General features: G+C 33.8%; 2 protein-coding genes across 2 annotated transcripts; one reads left to right on the top strand and one right to left on the bottom strand.

The window, feature by feature from the left end:
* The first annotated feature begins 15,828 nt into the window (after positions 1 to 15,828).
* LOC139845102 (transcription factor ABORTED MICROSPORES-like) lies at positions 15,829 to 19,072 on the top strand. Its single transcript, XM_071835323.1, has 8 exons — positions 15,829 to 15,926; positions 16,071 to 16,262; positions 16,700 to 16,778; positions 16,916 to 16,984; positions 17,084 to 17,785; positions 17,999 to 18,307; positions 18,541 to 18,717; positions 18,818 to 19,072. The coding sequence occupies exons 1-8, from the start codon at positions 15,829 to 15,831 to the stop codon at positions 19,070 to 19,072; spliced, it is 1,881 nt and encodes a 626-aa protein (XP_071691424.1).
* A 560-nt stretch (positions 19,073 to 19,632) lies between these two features.
* On the bottom strand, positions 19,633 to 20,055 carry LOC139842626 (uncharacterized). Its single transcript, XM_071832745.1, has one exon. It carries the CDS (start codon positions 20,053 to 20,055, stop codon positions 19,633 to 19,635), a length of 423 nt encoding a protein of 140 aa, XP_071688846.1.
* Positions 20,056 to 23,266: the final 3,211 nt, after the last annotated feature.

The following is a 23,266-nucleotide window of genomic DNA, read 5'->3' as shown; positions in this document are numbered from 1 at the left end:
GTCTTATCGAGTTTGTTAGGATGCATTAGTGAGTCTGGACTTCGACCGTGTTTTCTTTAAAAATGATTGCTTAACATTTTTGTTGGAAACTATATATTTTTAACATATGAATATTATGTGATATATTAATCTCTTATCGTTTTTGATATTATGTGATAGATGTCTACCTATAGAACAAGTCCCATTGACTCACCTAATAATAATGAAGAGTTAAATGTAAATTGGAATGATTCGTGGACTGATTCACAAGTTCCCGAAGAGGAACCGGAAGAAGAGTCGGAACCGGAAGAAGAATCGGAACCGGAAGAAGAAATAGAATCGGTGAGGGAAATAATAAAACGGTTAAGTAAAAGAGAATCCTCAACCAACCGACCAAGGTTAATCATGGTCAATGGTGTTTCCGCCAAGGAAGCAAAATATTGGGAGGATTACCAATTCTCCGATGAATCGGATTCCGACGAGAATTCCGATGATGTTATAGAAATTACCCCAACTGAATTTAAAAAGGCAAAAGAAAATAATAAGGGAAAGGGCATAAAAATAGAGAAATTTAATTCCAACCCCGATGAACTTTATATGTATCGTCAACCCCCGAAGTCCTTAAGTTGTAACAATGACCCGGGAACCTCTAAACCACCAGGTTTTTCTAAACCAATGTGGATAACGACGGCTCGTATTAGGGGAACATCATATATCCCTAGAAACTTGGCAAAACGAACCAAAACCAAACAAGAAGAAACGAGCGAGTCGGAATAAGATAGTTATATTCGTGTGGTGTAATATATGTAATATAGTGTGCTTATGCTTTATGATATATGTAAAAATTGCTTGTATTAATAAGTATTTTTTTTATGAATCTAACTCTTGTCTATTTTACAGTATAAAAACACAAAATGGATAGACAACCCAATATTTTAAGAGACCTACCCGGAGACATGATTGATGAAATCTTGTCTAGAGTCGGTCAGAATTCCTCGGCACAACTATTTAAGGCAAGATCAGTTTGTAAGAAATTCAAAGAACGTTCCAAGAATGCCTTGCTTTATAAAAGGCTTTCGTTCGGAAGATGGGGAATATCACATTGGGAAATCCATAAGTTACGATGTGTTTACTTTGACGCATATATTGCGGGGAACCCAAATGCTATTTTACGCAACGGGTTAATAAATTATTTTGACTCGGTATATCCGAATATAGGACTTCGTGATTTAGAAAAAGCGGCTAACATGCAACATAAAGAAGCATGTTATGCTTACGGGTTAGTAATGTTCGCTTCTCACCAAAGTGAGAACAAGAACATCGGGCTACAACTATTAAACAAAACGTTCCCACAAGTGACGGAGTCGGTAATTGGGGTAAGAAATGAGGTTTTTAGGTTATTACGAGACTGTTGGTCATTACGTAACCCTCGTCCCTTTGATGACGTTACAACACGATGTCTTATCAACGGCCATAACGGTTATGTTCCACAAGACCAAGGATGGGAAGTAGTCCTAGTAAAACCAGAATGCATGACTTGTTTCTGGACGTATGAATTACGTGTCTTTATTGCCTTTGCTGAACGACTTGTGTACTAGCTAGAATTATCTTCACAACTATCTTGTATCAAAGTTATTGTGTGCTATATTTCATGCTTTATGTAAAATAAGCGGTATTGTAAGTTTGTAAAATATTGTATAAAAGTTTGAACGCGAAATATTATTATAATCAGTTTTTCATATAGAATTGTAGTAGTTGAATTGTATATTAGCTATTAAGTATGAACTTAACGGGTAGGTACTACCCGAATTTAAACTTATAAAACGATAATATGAAGAAAAAGCTTTTATAAATGAGTTCATATTATGCTACGAAATACTATTAACTACTCTTAATATTCTGTATGATTAACTTGTTCCATTTGACTATTTTGAAGGAAATGGCACCGACTACTCGACACACCGTGAATATGAATGAAGAGGAATTCCGTACTTTTCTAGCTTCAAACATAGCCGCAGTACAGGCTGCGCTACATACCAACAATAACCTTGGATCTAGCAGTACAGGAAATCGTGTAGGATGCACCTACAAAGAATTCACTGCCTGCAAACCTTTGGAATTTGATGGAACCGAAGGACCAATCGGATTGAAACGGTGGACCGAGAAGGTCGAATCGGTGTTTGCCATAAGTAAGTGTACTGAAGAGGACAAAGTGAAGTACGCTACGCATACCTTCACAGGTTCTGCGTTAACATGGTGGAATACCTATCTAGAGCAAGTGGGACAAGACGATGCGTACGCACTACCGTGGTCAGCATTCAAGCACTTGATGAACGAGAAGTACCGTCCCAGAACCGAGGTCAATAAGCTCAAGACAGAACTTAGAGGGTTACGAACCCAAGGATTTGATATTACCACGTATGAAAGACGATTCACAGAATTGTGCCTATTGTGTCCGGGAGCATTCGAAGATGAGGAAGAGAAGATCGACGCGTTTGTGAAAGGATTACCGGAAAGAATACAAGAAGATATAAGTTCACACGAGCCCGCCTCCATACAACAGGCATGTAGAATGGCTCACAAACTAGTGAACCAGATTGAAGAAAGAATTAAAGAACAGACTGCTGAAGAGACCAATGTGAAGCAAGTCAAAAGAAAGTGGGAGAAAAACGGTGATAAGAATCACCAATACAACAACAACAGCAATTACAACAATAATCGCAACAATTATCCCAACAATCGCAACATCAATCACAACTACAACAAATGGCACAACAACAACAACAACAACAACAGCAACAGCAACTACAACAATCATCCCAACAACAATAATAACCGCAACAACAACAACAATCAGAAGCAGCTATGCCAAAGGTGTGAAAAGTATCACTCGGGGTTCTGCACCAAATTTTGCAACAAGTGTAAAAGAAATGGTCATAGCGCGGCGAAGTGTGAGGTCTACGGACCAGGGGTTAATAGAACGAAAGGAACAAATGGTGTCGAAACGAGTAATGGCGGAGCAAGTAGTGTCGGAGCAAGTTATGCCAATGTAGTTTGTTATAAATGTGGAAAACCGGGCCACATTATTAGAAATTGCCCGAACCAGGAGAACACGAATGGACAAGGCCGCGGAAGAGTTTTCAATATTAATGCGGCAGAGGCACAGGAAGACCCGGAGCTTGTTACGGGTACGTTTCTTATTGACAATAAATCTGCTTACGTTTTATTTGATTCGGGTGCGGATAGAAGCTATATGAGTAGGGATTTTTGTGCTAAATTAAGTTGTCCATTGACGCCTTTGGATAGTAAATTTTTACTCGAATTAGCAAATGGTAAATTAATTTCAGCAGATAATATATGTCGAAATCGAGAAATTAAACTGGTTAGCGAAACATTTAAGATTGATTTGATACCAGTAGAGTTAGGGAGTTTTGATGTGATAATCGGTATGGACTGGTTGAAAGAAGTGAAAGCAGAGATCGTTTGTTACAAAAATGCAATTCGCATTATACGAGAAAAAGGAAAACCCTTAATGGTGTACGGAGAAAAGGGCAACACGAAGCTACATCTTATTAGTAATTTGAAGGCACAAAAACTAATAAGAAAAGGTTGCTATGCTGTTCTAGCACACGTCGAGAAAGTACAAACTGAAGAAAAGAGCATCAATGATGTTCCCATTGCAAAAGAATTTCCCGATGTATTTCCGAAAGAATTACCGGGATTACCCCCACATCGATCCGTTGAATTTCAAATAGATCTTGTACCAGGAGCTGCACCAATAGCTCGTGCTCCTTACAGACTCGCACCCAGCGAGATGAAAGAACTGCAAAGCCAATTACAAGAACTTTTAGAGCGTGGTTTCATTCGACCAAGCACATCACCGTGGGGAGCTCCTGTTTTGTTTGTCAAGAAGAAAGATGGTACATTCAGGTTGTGTATCGACTACCGAGAGTTGAACAAACTTACCATCAAGAACCGCTACCCACTACCGAGAATCGATGACTTATTTGATCAACTACAAGGCTTGTCTGTTTATTCAAAGATTGACTTACGTTCCGGGTATCATCAAATGCGGGTGAAAGAAGATGATATTCCAAAGACTGCTTTCAGAACACGTTACGGTCATTATGAGTTTATGGTCATGCCGTTTGGTTTAACTAATGCACCAGCTGTGTTCATGGACCTTATGAACCGAGTGTGTGGACCATACCTTGACAAGTTTGTCATTGTTTTCATTGATGACATACTTATTTACTCAAAGAATGACCAAGAAAACGGTGAACATTTGAGAAAGGTGTTAGAAGTATTGAGGAAGGAAAAATTGTACGCTAAGTTTTCAAAGTGTGCATTTTGGTTGGAAGAAGTTCAATTCCTCGGTCACATAGTGAACAAAGAAGGTATTAAGGTGGATCCGGCAAAGATAGAAACTGTTGAAAAGTGGGAAACCCCGAAAACTCCGAAACACATACGCCAGTTTTTAGGACTAGCTGGTTACTACAGAAGGTTCATCCAAGACTTTTCCAGAATAGCAAAACCCTTGACTGCATTAACGCATAAAGGGAAGAAATTTGAATGGAATGATGAACAAGAGAAAGCGTTTCAGTTATTGAAGAAAAAGCTAACTACGGCACCTATATTGTCATTGCCTGAAGGAATTGATGATTTTGTGATTTATTGTGACGCATCAAAGCAAGGTCTCGGTTGTGTATTAATGCAACGAACGAAGGTGATTGCTTATGCGTCTAGACAATTGAAGATTCACGAACAAAATTATACGACGCATGATTTGGAATTAGGCGCGGTTGTTTTTGCATTAAAGACTTGGAGGCACTACTTATATGGGGTCAAAAGTATTATATATACCGACCACAAAAGTCTTCAACACATATTTAATCAGAAACAACTGAATATGAGGCAGCGTAGGTGGATTGAATTATTGAATGATTACGACTTTGAGATTCGTTACCACCCGGGGAAGGCAAATGTGGTAGCCGATGCCTTGAGCAGGAAGGACAGAGAACCCATTCGAGTAAAATCTATGAATATAATGATTCATAATAACCTTACTACTCAAATAAAGGAGGCGCAACAAGGAGTTTTAAAAAAGGGAAATTTAAAGGATGAAATACCCAAAGGATCGGAGAAGCATCTTAATATTCGGGAAGACGGAACCCGGTATAGGGCTGAAAGGATTTGGGTACCAAAATTTGGAGATATGAGAGAAATGGTACTTAGAGAAGCTCATAAAACCAGATACTCAATACATCCTGGAACGGGAAAGATGTACAAGGATCTCAAGAAACATTTTTGGTGGCCGGGTATGAAAGCCGATGTTGCTAAATACGTAGGAGAATGTTTGACGTGTTCTAAAGTCAAAGCTGAGCATCAGAAACCATCAGGTCTACTTCAACAACCCGAAATCCCAGAATGGAAATGGGAAAACATTACCATGGATTTCATCACTAAATTGCCAAGGACTGCAAGTGGTTTTGATACTATTTGGGTAATAGTTGATCGTCTCACCAAATCAGCACACTTCCTGATAAATAAGAGAAGATGACAAGATGGAGAAGTTAGCACGACTGTATTTGAAGGAAGTCGTCTCCAGACATGGAATACCAATCTCTATTATCTCTGATAGGGATGGTAGATTTATTTCAAGATTCTGGCAGACATTACAGCAAGCATTAGGAACTCGTCTAGACATGAGTACTGCCTATCATCCACAAACTGATGGGCAGAGCGAAAGGACGATACAAACGCTTGAAGACATGCTACGAGCATGTGTTATTGATTTCGGAAACAGTTGGGATCGACATCTACCATTAGCAGAATTTTCCTACAACAACAGCTACCATTCAAGCATTGAGATGGCGCCGTTTGAAGCACTTTATGGTAGAAAGTGCAGGTCTCCAATTTGTTGGAGTGAAGTGGGGGATAGACAGATTACGGGTCAGGAGATTATACAAGAAACTACCGAGAAGATCATCCAAATTCAACAACGGTTGAAAACCGCCCAAAGTCGACAAAAGAGCTACGCTGACATTAAAAGAAAAGATATAGAATTTGAAATTGGAGAGATGGTCATGCTTAAAGTTGCACCTTGGAAAGGCGTTGTTCGATTTGGTAAACGAGGGAAATTAAATCCAAGGTATATTGGACCATTCAAGATTATTGATCGTGTCGGACCAGTAGCTTACCGACTTGAGTTACCTCAACAACTCGCGGCTGTACATAACACTTTCCACGTCTCGAATTTGAAGAAATGTTTTGCTAAAGAAGATCTCACTATTCCGTTAGATGAAATCCAAATCAACGAAAAACTTCAATTCATCGAAGAACCCGTCGAAATAATGGATCGTGAGGTTAAAAGACTTAAGCAAAACAAGATACCAATTGTTAAGGTTCGATGGAATGCTCGTAGAGGACCCGAGTTCACCTGGGAGCGTGAAGATCAGATGAAGAAGAAATACCCGCATCTATTTCCAGAAGATTCGTCAACACCTTCAACAGCTTAAAATTTCGGGACGAAATTTATTTAACGGGTAGGTACTGTAGTGACCCGAACTTTTCCATGTTTATATATATTAATTGAGATTGATATTTACATGATTAAATGTTTCCAACATGTTAAGCAATCAAACTTGTTAAGACTTGATTAATTGAAATATGTTTCATATAGACAATTGACCACCCAAGTTGACCGGTGATTCACGAACGTTAAAACTTGTAAAAACTATATGATGACATATATATGGATATATATATAGTTAACATGATACTATGATAAGTAAACATATCATTAAGTATATTAACAATGAACTACATATGTAAAAACAAGACTACTAACTTAATGATTTTTAAACGAGACATATATGTAACGATTATCGTTGTAAAGACATTTAATGTATATATATCATATTAAGAGATATTCATACATGATAATATCATGATAATATAATAATTTAAAATCTCATTTGATATTATAAACATTGGGTTAACAACATTTAACAAGATCGTTAACCTAAAGGTTTCAAAACAACATTTACATGTAACGACTAACGATGACTTAACGACTCAGTTAAAATGTATATACATGTAGTGTTTTAATATGTATTTATACACTTTTGAAAGACTTCAATACACTTATCAAAATACTTCTACTTAACAAAAATGCTTACAATTACATCCTCGTTCAGTTTCATCAACAATTCTACTCGTATGCACCCGTATTCGTACTCGTACAATACACAGCTTTTAGATGTATGTACTATTGGTATATACACTCCAATGATCAGCTCTTAGCAGCCCATGTGAGTCACCTAACACATGTGGGAACCATCATTTGGCAACTAGCATGAAATATCTCATAAAATTACAAAAATATGAGTAATCATTCATGACTTATTTACATGAAAACAAAATTACATATCCTTTATATCTAATCCATACACCAACGACCAAAAACACCTACAAACACTTTCATTCTTCAATTTTCTTCATCTAATTGATCTCTCTCAAGTTCTATCTTCAAGTTCTAAGTGTTCTTCATAAATTCCAAAAGTTCTAGTTTCATAAAATCAAGAATACTTTCAAGTTTGCTAGCTCACTTCCAATCTTGTAAGGTGATCATCCAACCTCAAGAAATCTTTGTTTCTTACAGTAGGTTATCATTCTAATACAAGGTAATAATCATATTCAAACTTTGGTTCAATTTCTATAACTATAACAATCTTATTTCAAGTGATGATCTTACTTGAACTTGTTTTCGTGTCATGATTTTGCTTCAAGAACTTCAAGCCATCCAAGGATCCATTGAAGCTAGATCCATTTTTCTCTCTTCCAGTAGGTTTATCCAAGGAACTTAAGGTAGTAATGATGTTCATAACATCATTCGATTCATACATATAAAGCTATCTTATTCGAAGGTTTAAACTTGTAATCACTAGAACATAGTTTAGTTAATTCTAAACTTGTTCGCAAACAAAAGTTAATCCTTCTAACTTGACTTTTAAAATCAACTAAACACATGTTCTATATCTATATGATATGCTAACTTAATGATTTAAAACCTGGAAACACGAAAAACACCGTAAAACCGGATTTACGCCGTCGTAGTAACACCGCGGGCTGTTTTGGGTTAGTTAATTAAAAACTATGATAAACTTTGATTTAAAAGTTGTTATTCTGAGAAAATGATTTTTATTATGAACATGAAACTATATCCAAAAATTATGGTTAAACTCAAAGTGGAAGTATGTTTTCTAAAATGGTCATCTAGACGTCGTTCTTTCGACTGAAATGACTACCTTTACAAAAACGACTTGTAACTTATTTTTCCGACTATAAACCTATACTTTTTCTGTTTAGATTCATAAAATAGAGTTCAATATGAAACCATAGCAATTTGATTCACTCAAAACGGATTTAAAATGAAGAAGTTATGGGTAAAACAAGATTGGATAATTTTTCTCATTTTAGCTACGTGAAAATTGGTAACAAATCTATTCCAACCATAACTTAATCAACTTGTATTATATATTATGTAATCTTGAGATACCATAGACACGTATACAATGTTTCGACCTATCATGTCGACACATCTATATATATTTCGGAACAACCATAGACACTCTATATGTGAATGTTGGAGTTAGCTATACAAGGTTGAGGTTGATTCCAAAATATATATAGTTTGAGTTGTGATCAATACTGAGATACGTATACACTGGGTCGTGGATTGATTCAAGATAATATTTATCGATTTATTTCTGTACATCTAACTGTGGACAACTAGTTGTAGGTTACTAACGAGGACAGCTGACTTAATAAACTTAAAACATCAAAATATATTAAAAGTGTTGTAAATATATTTTGAACATACTTTGATATATATGTATATATTGTTATAGGTTCGTGAATCAACCAGTGGCCAAGTCTTACTTCCCGACGAAGTAAAAATCTGTGAAAGTGAGTTATAGTCCCACTTTTAAAATCTAATATTTTTGGGATGAGAATACATGCAGGTTTTATAAATGATTTACAAAATAGACACAAGTACGTGAAACTACATTCTATGGTTGAATTATCAAAATCGAATATGCCCCTTTTTATTAAGTCTGGTAATCTAAGAATTAGGGAACAGACACCCTAATTGACGCGAATCCTAAAGATAGATCTATTGGGCCTAACAAACCCCATCCAAAGTACCGGATGCTTTAGTACTTCGAAATTTATATCATATCCGAAGGGTGTCCCGGAATGATGGGGATATTCTTATATATGCATCTTGTTAATGTCGGTTACCAGGTGTTCACCATATGAATGATTTTTATCTCTATGTATGGGATGTGTATTGAAATATGAAATCTTGTGGTCTATTGTTACGATTTGATATATATAGGTTAAACCTATAACTCACCAACATTTTTGTTGACGTTTAAAGCATGTTTATTCTCAGGTGAATATTAAGAGCTTCCGCTGTTGCATACTAAAATAAGGACAAGATTTGGAGTCCATGTTTGTATGATATTGCGTAAAAACTGCATTCAAGAAACTGATTTCGATGTAACATATTTGTATTGTAAACCATTATGTAATGGTCGTGTGTAAACAGGATATTTTAGATTATCATTATTTGATAATCTACGTAAAGCTTTTTAAACCTTTATTTATGAAATAAAGATTATGGTTTGTTTTAAAAATGAATGCAGTCTTTAAAAAACGTCTCATATAGAGGTCAAAACCTCGCAACGAAATCAATTAATATGGAACGTTTTTAATCAATAAGAACGGGACATTTCACAACTTCTCTGATTTTGAATAGAGTACAGATCCTATTAAAGGTACGAAGATATTCATTTGGATCTTCCTTCGGCGCACCACTAAATTGGCATTGATTAGTTACCATGTGTAGAATTTGTCCGTTGATTTCATAATCTGGTGCATTAATGTCTGGTTGAGTAATTGCGTGACCTTGGCCAGTGCGTTTAGCCCTCATTCGGTCTTTCATACTTAGAGGTTCCAGATTTTCCATGATTGAGTTTGTTGAATCTGAATCACTAGAGGATTCTGACTTAATGGTTTCTTCCTCGACAATCTCTGGATGAGTGATTTGTGGTTCAGGAGGAATGATTAGTGGTTCAGGATCTCTGAATTGTTCCTGAATATCCTCCGGATTCTCAATTGTGAGGTCGGGTTCAAAAAATGGATTATCGAAAATTTGAATTGGAGTACTTGGTTGACTAGATGACGATTCTAAAGAAAAATCAAAGGCGACAATGTTGGCTAGATGTCTTGATCGAGTTACAGGTGGTGAACGTATGAAAAGTGGTGAACGTTTTGCTCGGTGCATTCACAGAATATCCTATAAGTTACAAAAATAAAAATTATTAAAGCTATCAAATTAATAGATTTTTCTGATTTTGCCCATGTTTCGAATAGCCAATAGATGCAGCAGGTAGCCAGGACCCTTTAAATCGGAAGCCCACAACTCGCCACTAACAAATCCAACTATTACTACGAACCAGAAAATTTTGGATGTCTATCAATTTAACCGCTTAAAATAATTTTTTGTCGAAATTTTAAAGAAAATAAAGAAAATTCTATGTCCTAAAGAACTAGAGCGTCGAGAAATAAGAAAGAAAAAGAGTGCGTCGTAAAACGTCAAAAAATAAAAGGTCGAAAAATAAAAATAAGAGAAAAACGTCGAAACTTAAAAGTCTAAAAACTAAAAATTAAAACTTACGTCTAAAGGTATTAAAGCTTAAAAGGAATTCTATATCCAAAACGGCAATAACTTAAAAGGCACTAAAATTTCTAAAATATTAAAGCGATAAGCGATGTCGTAAATTTCTAAAGCGTCTAAATCTTAATCTAAAGAAAAAGCACTTAAGGGATTTTACGGCAAAGCCTAAAAATTTAGAAATATAAAATAACTACGGCAAAAACTAAGTTTAAACTAATTACGAACGATAAAAATAAACTACGTACTAAATAATAAAAAGATACAAAAATGATAAAATTACTAATTTTTATAAAAATATTATTTTATATTATTATTTTATAAAAGTGTTAAGTTTATAATTTAATAAAACTAATTAAAACTTAAAAATAAAAATTAAATAAAAACAAAACTAAATTATTATTAAAATAAACCCTAATTAGGTAATTAATTAATAATAATTATTATTACGTAACCCTAATTCAATGGTCAAAGGTACCAGACCTGTCACATCAACTTATGCGATCGCATGAGTTGAATGTGGTAATTCCATGCGGTCACATGGATTCGGTTTCCAGGCCAAGTAGTTGGGCTGCTACAGTTTCGGGCCCGAATCCTTCTTTTATTTTTTTTTTCTGAATTTAATTTTCTGTTTTTAATTTATAAAAAAATAAAAATAATATGTAATAAAAACTTATATAAAAAAATTACTTATTAATCTTAATTTTTAACAAACGAAAAATAAAAATATAAACTTTTTAATTTAAATACTTAAAAATATAGAAATAAATATTTTTTTTATGTTTTTATATTTTTAATTTTTTTTTTACAAAAATGGATTAAAAACTTAATATATATTTTTTATAGCGTTTCACTCGTTTCCCCGGCAGCCGCGCCAAAAATACTTAATGTTATATTTTTACTACGAAATATTATTAAATACGATACAATTTTTATACAAGTTATTTATTTATTTATAGAGTGGATATACCTAAACCTTGCTACAACACTATAGGCAGTGTACCTAATCGTAAAGTAGTGTAGTTTTTAGTAAGTCCGGTTCATTTCGCAGGGAGCTAGCTGAGTCTAACGCTATATTTATTTTTAAACTATATTTGTATCAATATATATATATAAGTAATATTATTATTATTATAAAAGGGGGGTTTTTACCGTTTAATGACCGGTTTGTCGATTTTATGTCTTAAGTCGCAATTTAAACCTAATGTAAAATATTAAATATAAATACAACTTAATTTAAAGCGTAAAGTAAATGACGATAATTAAAAGTGCGATGATTAAAAGTGCAATAAATAAAATGACAGTAAATAAAAGTACGATGAAATATGAAATAAAGGAATTATGCTTATTTAAACTTCCGTAATCATGATGTTTGACGTGTTGATTTTAATTTATTACCATGGGTTAATTGTTCTTTGTCCTGGATTATTCGATATGTCCATCTGATTTTGTCCATAACAGTCCATCAGTCATAAATATAAAGTGCGAGTGTCCTCGTCAAATTATCCATATATCCGAAGTCAAATATTCCAACTAATTGGGGACTTAAACTGTAATAAGGTTTTAATACATTGTTAATGATTACACCAGGTTATCGACTGTGTGCAATCCAAGGTTTTAATACTTTATTAACAATTACACCAAGTGTCCTTGTATGTAATTCACCCATGTTTTAATGAGTCTATTGACTATTAATCCATTCTCGTGTCCGGTTAAATGAACGATTATTAGTACTTATAAATATCCCGCCCACGTCCGATCGAGTGCATGTGGTTATTTATAATTACCTCAAATTGTAAATCTCTATATTAAATTAACGAACTATCATTCAGTTAAACAAATATAAAGCCCATTAATAGCCCATAGTCCAATTTCCACAAGTGTCGGTCTTTTGTCCAAACCCCAATTATGGTCCAAAGCCCAATAACCCCGTCTTTAATATTTAGCCCAACATCACGATTACTTCGATTTAAATAAGCATAATAATAATTTAGCTACGAGACATTAATTTAAAAAGGTTGAACATAACTTACAATGAGTATTAATAGCGTAGCGTTACACGGACAGAGTTTTGACTTACAAACTTAAAACATTCGCTAACATAACCTTATTATTATTAATCTTAAATTAAAATTAAAATTATAAATATATATATATTTGAGAGATAGAGAGTAGATGAATATATTGTGTAAAAATTCGTCGACCAAACGTTGCAATTTATAGGACTTGACCAGCTACAGGCCCTCATGCGATCGCATGACTTTAACACTACCTGGTCATGCGATCGCATGGCCAGCTGTACCAGCTCACATTGTCAGCTAAAACGTGGGCTGCTCGATTATTTAATATATTTAATATAATATATATAATTTTATATAATTAATTATATATTATATTATATTCTTGTGCATCGTTGACTTGTACTTTTAGCTCCGTTGAGTTGCGCGTTGATAGTTGGTTCATGTCCCGGTTCCGGATTTCCGAACGTCCTTTCGCATGATTTAATATCTTGTACTTTGCGTTTTGCGTCTCGTACTCTTGTAACTTTTAGACGTTTCTCATCAATAATTTGAACCTCTTGGATTGTACTTTGTACTTTTTAGCGTTTTGGTCATTTGCGTCTTCAATTCGTCGAATCTGTCTTTTATCTTCACCTTTTATTATTTAAATGAATATCACTTGTAAATAGAACAATTGCAACCAAAAGCTTGTCTTTCTTGAAGGATAATGCTATGAAATATATGTTCGTTTTTAGCATTATCAAAGTTCGATTCTCCTAGTTTTTTTTTTACTCACTCCTGTGCCCATCTGACCGTCTACCATGTGCTTAATTAATTAATTATACAACGTACATATACCTGGAATTTATCAAAGAGTAGTGTTACAGAATCTAACAATAGTATACATTTAAGAAAAATCAATTTTATATTAAAAATCTTTTTTACATATAATATTGTCAGATATACATTTTTAAAAAAATTTTATTAGACAATGTAAAATGAGATTCGACAAAAACTATTATTTGCCCCTCTAAAATATGTATTCAAGATCCGCTACTGATGAGAGGAAGTGGGAAGGAAATATAGAGAGAAAGTTTATGTGGCGGTGATGTTGTAGTGAGGAGGGATGTCATAGTTGGAATAGTTGTATAGCTATTATGATTACAATTATTTCATGCAATATAAACAACTGACATACTTTTAAAATATAGAAATTGAATTCGTCATAAACTAATAACAATAAAAAGTAGTTAACTAAGATGATTTTAATACGCCATCTTAGGTCATGCAATCTGCACTACCTCCATCCTAACTGCACAAATTTCTCAAATTACACAAGAACTTAATCTCTTTCTCTCATGCATCAGCTACACTTCACCTACCCATGATAACAATATCTCCTTATAAAAATCAAACCCTACTTTCATTTCTTTATGATCATTCTCTCGCTTCGAATGTTGATCACGAGATCATATGATATATGAGAAGATGATGATGAACATGAGGTAGGTACCTTCTAGCTAGTTGTTAACCATTGCTATCAATAAAAGAAGCTATAAGCTTGCTTTTAGTAGTTTGTACTTTGTGTTTTTGTCAGTACTTTGTGTTTTTGTCACCATTTTACCTTTTCATTTATTTCTTTACATTTGTTTCAGTCAAAAAGGATCATAACATTATTCAAGTGATAATTCAAACTTTGTAAGTGTTTTTCTTATCTTTAACTATTAATTAATGTTAGATTTTAAATTTTGATTTGAAATTTGAATTTTACATGCATTGTGAATGATATGAGTTAGCTAGGATATAATTTCAATTCTTCGTGTATATATATATGGAAAAAGCTAACGTGTTTCCTTAAAGCACATGATGATGCTGAAGTTTCTATTCTATGAATATTATAAAATTGTAGTCAATACATATGAAAATTTGAAATTTGTGAGTTTAATAGATTATTTTTGTGGTATATTTGGAAAATTTAGGTGTAATAAATGAGGCTTAACTTGTGCCCTTAGGGCATACGTTAGCCAATCCCTATATATATATATATATATATATATATATATATATATATATATATATATATATATATATATATATATATATATATATATATATATATATATATATATATATATATATATAACGTATATGAATTAATGTGTAGTGTTTTGATCAATTAGACTTGTATAAATCACTAAATGTATTGCTTAATTTTATAATGTAAAGATTCTTGTGATACTAACAGTAAAATGCATGCATGCTATAATGTCTTCAGAATTTAAATTAAGTAATTCATGAGTATTAAAAGGATATTTAATTTATTAATCAACGTTTTTCATAAGAAAACTGTAATAATCAGCTGTTTTCTTGTTTTTCAAAAATATATTGACTTGATTTTGTACAATGGACACTCTTAGCTAGGTTCCTTCACACAAATTGTACCCATTTAATTTGTTGTAGTATTTATTTTATGAAGCTGTTATTTTCTTGTTTGCGGATTTAATTGGTTTATCAAAAACTAGCTACTACTGCTCACCTTTAAATTACAAACCTTTTGAAAATTGTTTCATACGTAATAATGAGTAATAATTTTTCTCATTTTGTATGCAAATTATTAGTCTAATACTCAAGGTTGGGTCATTATTTTAATGAGCTATGTTTGAACATAAAAAAGACCGTTATACACGTTAAATTTATAATACATATAAAAAGTTTTATATTACTAAAAATATTTGTCTATAGAAAAGAAGTTAATGTGCAATTAAATTGTTTGATACTCTGTAGTACATATTTTTATGATTTGATTTATGAAAAAGAATATAGATGAATCTATAATTATTATAACTTTTAAAATTTTAAGCCCCTTTAAAATTCAGGTCATGTTCACCGGCACACTTCACACATGTGGTTGAGACGCCTATGCTAAAACTATACATGCTTCTTTGAGCCACGTATATATCATTATTTATTCATTATAAGTAAAATTTATGAAAACTTAATGGATTATATTATATTTGTAAGGTTATTTTGAACCTGCATACTAACTTACTATCATGGATATACCATCTTTAAATTGTTTTGGGTTGTATATATAGGGAAATAAAGATGGAGGTGATGCAAGAAATGATGGAAAGGCTAAGATCCATTGTGGGTCCAGAGAGTTGGGATTATTGTGTGTTTTGGAAACCAAGTAAAGATCAAAGGTATATAATATTATACACATGTACACTACCATATTTGTGTGTTATGTGATGTTAGTAGTGTTTGATTATAATTGAATAGCAAAAAAAAAAAAAATGTGGCATAAACTCTGGTAAGTAAATATATATGAAATGTGATGGTGATAGGGTGATTGAATTGGTGGATTGCTGTTGTTCTGGGAGCAATGCAAGACTTGTGAATGTTGTTGGAGATGAAAATGGTGATCAACAACAACAGCAGCTGATGTGTAAATGTAAAGATGTTGCCTTTCATCACCCAACCACTGATGCCTGTCACTTGCTTTCTATCTTACCATCTTCCATGAGTTTTGATTCTGGGTATTATACTTGATTAACCATCTTTATTTTTTTAGCTCTAAATTTATCTTCTAAACATACAAATTAAGTCATGATTCTTGTAACGACAGTCCTTAAGGTTGTCGTTAACGTGCTTTAAGATATTATATATAGTGGTTATATATTAACTTACGACTTTTGAATTGTAAAATACGTTTATATGCGTTATTGACAACTCTAAAAGTTTTCATTGTAAAATTTTTCATTAGAAAATTCCATTAAATAAATATTTGAACGAAAAAAAAAACTACACTTCCCTAACTATTTTGGTGATTCCAATTATTTATTCTTAACAATGTTGGAGCCAGTAATTCCACTAATAATGTTAGTTTACCTTACTCTATTAAGAAATATTTTAAATCATTTTCAGATTGTATACTTATGTTTCATTTCTATTCCTTTATTATATACAAATTCAGAATATATGGACAAACTATGTTAAGCAATCAACCAAGATGGCTAAACTTTTCCAATAGCTCCAGTTCAGATTTTTCTGAGGTAATAGTTTGTTTTATTTAAATTTTTTTTTTTTTTTTTTTTTTTTTAATATATTCTAAATTCTTTTCTTAAAAATAATAACCTCCAACTGTTAAATGATAACCATCAATTGCTTAATTTCACTTCATTACTTGCAGGACGTTCTTGGAACTAAAGTTCTTATTCCAGTTCCAATCGGACTGGTTGAACTCTTCGTATCGAAACAAGTTAAGTTTCCCTAAAAAACGACATATAAAGCCAGCAGTACCTAGATTATAAAAACAGAACTTTTCGTTATTATAATTTTTGTGCGTGCTTGTTTGTAGATATCTGAAGATCAAAGCATTATTGATTATGTGACATCTATGTTTATGTCCATGGAACATCATATGTTGAACACAAACAATAATGCAGACTCAAGCTTTCCATTAAACTTGGATAATTTAGAAGACGAGAAATCGAAAGATTACATAGCTCAAGTACTTGATGATAAGGATCCAATTAACAACCATTTTCAACCACCAATATCTCCTGCAACTATGCTAGAAAACTTAAACCTGTCACCAAACAATCTCTCTGATAACCATTTGCACCCTATGAACTTCTTACAACAGTTTAACTTTGGCGAAAACAGAAACACCAAGAACAACATGTTCTTGGAAGGCACAAGTGATCAGCAGCCTATGATGATGAATCATGATGACACTTTTGATCCTAATTCTGAGGAAAATGTAAGATTTGATCATGAGATTGATATGGCATTGCAAGGGCAAATGATGGGTGAAAATATGAATAAGGGACATCTTATGGAGCCATTAGAAAATGTTCCAAAAACGCAAGTGAATGATATGAACCGTTCAGACTCTGTCTCTGATTGTAGTGATCAAAACGACGAAGAAGATGATCCTAAATGTCGTAGGAGAAACGGCAAGGGACAGTCCAAGAACCTGATGGCTGAACGTAAAAGACGAAAGAAGCTCAATGATCGGCTCTACACTCTTCGTTCTTTAGTACCTAAAATCACTAAGGTATGTTCATAACCTTAGGTCATTAATTCAATTTGATTTAGATGTCAAAAGTCAATCAAAGGGCTTATGGCTTAGCGGTATCAAGGTAATTCAGCAACCTTGAGTTTGTGAGTTTGAGTCCCGTTGTGGACTATTTAATGGGTGTGTGTGTTTTCCGTTCCATAGAAAGAGTCAATATTTAGTTTACTCACCCATGGTGGGTCCTATTTGTAGTTGGATAGGGCCTCGATTCTCAAGGATGCTATCGAATACGTGATGGAGTTGAAACAACAAGTAGAAGATCTACAAAACGAGTTAGAAGAGAACTCGGATGATGAGGGTACAATGAACAACCAAAGCACGATAGTTGAACAAGAAGTTATACATGGAAATGGAAGTAACCAAAAGCGTAGATATAACCATGGCCCCGGGATGTTCATGAATGGGCCGCAAGTAGAAGCTTATTCAGGTGTGGGCAACGTCGAAGACTCTAAACATAGCCAAGACGTTGAAGGTGCTAATGACAAAGGCCAACAAATGGAGGTATAACCAAGTAATTTTAGATATTGAATCACTTATTATTAAAACCGGTATACACGTATACCGGAGTAAATAATAAAATTAAAACCGGTTTTCCTTCCCCGTATATATTTGGTTGGTACTGGTTCGGTACGGTACCGATACAGTATCGGTTCGGTGTCGGTATTTATGTATCGATGCTCATCCCTAAGCTAAGGTGCTTTTATAACATACTTTTTATATCTTTGTTTGTGTAGCCACAAGTGGAAGTTGTGTCGTTAGATGGAAACGAGTTCTTCGTGAAGGTATTCTGTGAGCATAAACCAGGAGGGTTTGTGCGGTTAATGGAGGCATTCGCCTCTTTAAGACTTGAAGTGACAAATGTCAATGTTACAAGCTTCAGATGTTTGGTTTTAAATGTCTTTAAAGTTGAGGTAAAAACATACTCAATACGACCCAAAACCATTTGACCCAAATTAATAACTAGACAGGAATTCAGAGTTTACTGACCTTATTTTCTGTTTGATGTAACAGAAGAAAGATAGTGAAATGGTGCAAGCGGACCATGTTAGGGAGTCGTTGCTTGAGATAACACGAAACCCATCTAAGGGATGTCCGGAAAGTTCAACAAAGGCACCAGAGAATGGGCATGTCATGATGGATCACCACCACCATAACCACAACCACCATCATAATCACAATCACCACCACAACCATCAGTCTCACCTCCATAATCACCAACTAAAACCTCAGTACCACTACAATTCAATTTACCAGGTCCTTAACTAAGATCAAGTGTTTATCTTCTTAGTATCCAAGTTTTAGCTTCATAACACAGATGATTGGCTTGTTTAGCCTGTACTAAGAGCATGTTGTCTTGGTTGTCTTCAATAATTTGCACACTCTGCTGCTTTTACTAGCATCCCGTTGTTTGCGACAAAACAATTTTAGAATTTCATCATGATTACAAGATACTATTTGCTAAATTATATAGCAGCAGTCACTATACAAAATCAAATCCTAACTGCCATGAGCCACAAGTATCACTAACTTACCATAACCATACACCATTACATCCAACAACAAAAAATGTCAATTCAAAACACAATACAATAAGAACTAATAACATAATTCACTCTGTTATAGCTTACTTATGATGCAAATATATAATTTCGCAGGCAATAATTGTGAAGGTAGACTAAAGTTTATGAAGTATAAGTAACTATTATTATTAATCAACTCAAAAGAGTCATTCATTCAGCAAAATATCATAATCATAATGTAAATTGTACAAAAAGGGTCAACTTTTATCGCATTCTAACAACAAACAATCAACAAAGGCACTACAATCATTTACTAATTTTAATTATCTGCCTCCTTGCCAAAAACCTAGCAATTGGAGGCGTCAGTGCAACTGTAATCGGAACCCTAACCGGAAACAAAGCCTTATTACACAGCACCGCCAGCGCCAATGCACCACCGCTCGACGCCGCAAGCTCCGCCGTCCGATTCTTCTGCTTCATTTCAGAATTCGAATCGTTCACAGTTGAATCTGAAATTTCAACATCATCTTTAGGTCCGCCCATACCGACTTTCTCGAGAACCGATTCGAGTTGTTTAAATCGGATATGTTCTAAAACGGATTCAACGTCGACGTTGTTTTTGATCGCGATGTATAATCCGGTGATGCTTGCAGCGGAAACAGAAACGTGTACGCCGACAGCGACTTTTCCGTATTTTCTTATTAGCTCACCGACTCTACCTCCGGCCATTGATAACACGTTATTTGGCTGATTTAGTGTATGCGTTAGGGTTTGTGAAAGGGTTTTAGATGTCGGAGAGAGGAATATTCGTTTGCGTAATGCCGCCGATGTAATTTCTTGTATTTTTTTGGGCTGGGCTGGGCTTCCACGTTAGATCATCTGGCCCAGTGGGGTTATGAGTAGTCTAGTTCTAGGAATTAAATTATTACTCCGTATTATTATCCTAATATACTATTTCCAAAAGTTGCCTACTAGTACTCTTTGAGTTACTGTTTCGATCGTCCTTCAATGTCTTTTTACATCACACTATATGGATATTTTGGTCTTTTACCTTCTCCAGATATTCTACACCCCTTCTCCAGAGTTCTCCCTACTTATTACTCTTCCAGACCATTTCCACCCTTTCAGGCCATCCTACCACCTCCAAACCTCTGACCCAGTCGCTCTACCATCTTCACCTCCCCTGACCAGATCAAACACCATCGTTACTACTAATTACAAATTACAGTACAATTTAGTAATTTACTACGGACGATATTACTAAATACTAGTGTAGTAAACTAGTAATAACTCGAGAAGGGGTGTAGAATATCTGGAGAAGGTAAAAGACCAAAATATCCATGTAGTTTGATGTGAAAAGACATTGAAGGACGATGGAAACAGTAACTCAAAGAGTACTAGTAGGCAACTTTTGGAAATAGTATATTAGGATAATAATATGGAAAATTTGTCAAAACACTTCTATTCCGAAGAGTGTTTAACAATATGTTCTAAAAAATTGTAATTGCAAAAATCACCCCTTCCATGCACCATACACGATGCGTGTTGGCTTGTTCTTGAAACGTGTGGCCGAGATAATCATAGAGACAGTCTATTCTCATCGCAACACGCACAAAACACGAGTGCGCTGCGTAGTGCACGAGGTGAGTTGCAGTTCAAATTTGAATGGTCATATATTTTCACTCGTAGCTCCGATTTAGGCAGAATTTTTTAAATCGTGTATTTTTTCGAGATGTATCCTCGACTTTGTCCCAAGTTTTTTCGAAATTCAACCTCTAAGGCATTCAATTTTGACGTTTTCGTTGATTTTGACATTTTAACATACTTTGACCGCTCATAACTTAGCTATTGAAAATTCTAATTTGTGATGCATTAAAAATATCACCAAGCTTTTACTAAAAAAACATAAATCCCTCAATCAATTTAATTATACAACACATATCGCAAATCGAACATTTTCTAATTTATTTATAGATCACAAACTCGGGTTTAGTTTCAAAATTATTTTTGTCACTTCAGCATCTTTCCAAAAGTTAGATCTCGAGAAAAATACACAAGGTGACCAAATCGCAGTAGACAAATAGTGTTTTATTATAGCGAATACACAACATGAAAGTTATGGTGCAATTTTATTATAGCGAATACACAACATGAAAGTTATGGTGCAACAAACACCACGCACCTTGATAACATATAGTTAATTAAGGTCAATAATTAGTGTTTTATTATAGCAATTTAAGGTAATTATTAAGATATAAATCTTCTATCTATCTAAATCGGTAGAGTACATCCTACGTGCCAGCACCAGAATCCTCCTCACAAATCCTAATTTTCTCATAATTTTGAATTAAAAAATTTCCTAATTATATGGATCTGACGCGTGTCCCTAACAAAACCCGTTTAATTCACTTTCTGCTTAAACCATCCTCTTCTCTCTCTTCAAAACTTAAAACCTCCATATCTTTTTCACCATCGCTTACACGTTCATGGGGCCATATTATGTCACGCCTATAATGCCCTGTTCATATCGATTATAAACGCTACATAATAATTGATTTCATTGCGAGGTATTTGACCTCTATATGATACATTTTACAAACATTACATTTGTTTTAAAAAGACAAACTTTCATTACATCAAAAGTTGACAGGTATGCATACCATTTCATAATATATCCAAACTATAAATGCCTTAATAATAATCTTGTTGTAATCAATGACTCGAATGCTACGTCTTTTGAAATATGTCATGAATGACTCCAAGTAATATCTCTAAAATGAGAAAATGCACAGCGGAAGATTTCTTTAATACCTGAGAATAAATATGCTTTAAAGTGTCAACCAAAAGGTTGGTGAGTTCATAAGTTTATCATAAAACAATAAAATTCATAATTTTGATAGACCACAAGATTTAAATGTGCATGGTACAAATGAGCCCGAATCCTACACCCACCTGTAATGTACATGCGATTTCCTTTAAATACAGTACACATATCTCGTGTACGAAATCATTTTTCAAAATGCTTAATAACCGTCCACATATCTCGTGTACAAAATATCATACACATAACCTGTGTATAAAAATCATTCTCTAGATATTTAACATTCACTTTGCTTTCTTTGCTTGGTAACCGACCTTAACATTTAATGCGCATCATAAATATCCCCAAAATAAATAGAACTTTCAGTCTGTAATAATATATAAACCTCGAAGTACTAAACACCACGCCCACTAGCTCTTCCGTCTAGTGAACATTCTGGGTGGGGGTGTTAAACCCAGTAGCTACCTTTAGGATTAGCGTGAATTAGGGGCCATACCCGTTTCCTAATTCTTAGGTTACCAAGCTATAATAATCAGGGGGAAATATTCACATCAATTAGTTGCAATTATAACGTCCAACTAATTCAATAATAATCAACAGAACTTCTGTCTGTATAATAATTCATTCGAGGAATGTTTTGCATGTGTCTATCTCGTTAAACATTTATAAAAGCATCTCATGTATTCTTATTCCAAAAATATATATTTCAAAGGCATTTAATAAAACAGTTGTAAAAACAGCGCATGTATTCTCAGTCCCAAGAATATAAAGAGTACAAGGGAATCAAATGAACTCACAATACTGTATTTCGTAGTAAAAATACATATGACATCATTGAACAAGTGTAGGGTTGACCTCGGATTCACGAACCTATATTAAGTATATATATATTTATATAATGGTCAATATCTGTCTAACAATTAAGGTCGAGTCATAGTGTACCACAATCCTAATGCTCAAGACCGATATGCAAAAGTTAACAAAAATCAGTTTGACCCAAAATGACTTTCAAAATCTATATATGTTTATTATATACCTTAAATATAGTCATTTTATATATTTAAATATATTTATCATATTTTATTAGAGTAAATAATAAAAGTCATAAATAAAAATTTA

The sequence above is a fragment of the Rutidosis leptorrhynchoides genome, chromosome 4 (genome assembly GCF_046630445.1).
Source record: "Rutidosis leptorrhynchoides isolate AG116_Rl617_1_P2 chromosome 4, CSIRO_AGI_Rlap_v1, whole genome shotgun sequence".
NCBI lineage: Eukaryota > Viridiplantae > Streptophyta > Magnoliopsida > Asterales > Asteraceae > Rutidosis > Rutidosis leptorrhynchoides.
Note: the sequence above shows the minus strand (reverse complement) of the source record. Positions and strands in the feature narration are given on the sequence as shown.

Excerpts from the sequence above, each read along its gene's own strand:
- LOC139845102 (XM_071835323.1), top strand. The coding sequence starts at position 15,829 with ATGGAGGTGATGCAAGAAATGATGGAAAGGCTAAGATCCATTGTGGGT. Across the intron at positions 16,779-16,915 it reads CCAGTTCAGATTTTTCTGAG|GACGTTCTTGGAACTAAAGT; the intron begins GTAATAGTTTGT and ends CATTACTTGCAG. Across the intron at positions 18,308-18,540 it reads ACAAAGGCCAACAAATGGAG|CCACAAGTGGAAGTTGTGTC; the intron begins GTATAACCAAGT and ends TTGTTTGTGTAG.
- LOC139842626 (XM_071832745.1), bottom strand. The coding sequence starts at position 20,055 with ATGGCCGGAGGTAGAGTCGGTGAGCTAATAAGAAAATACGGAAAAGTC.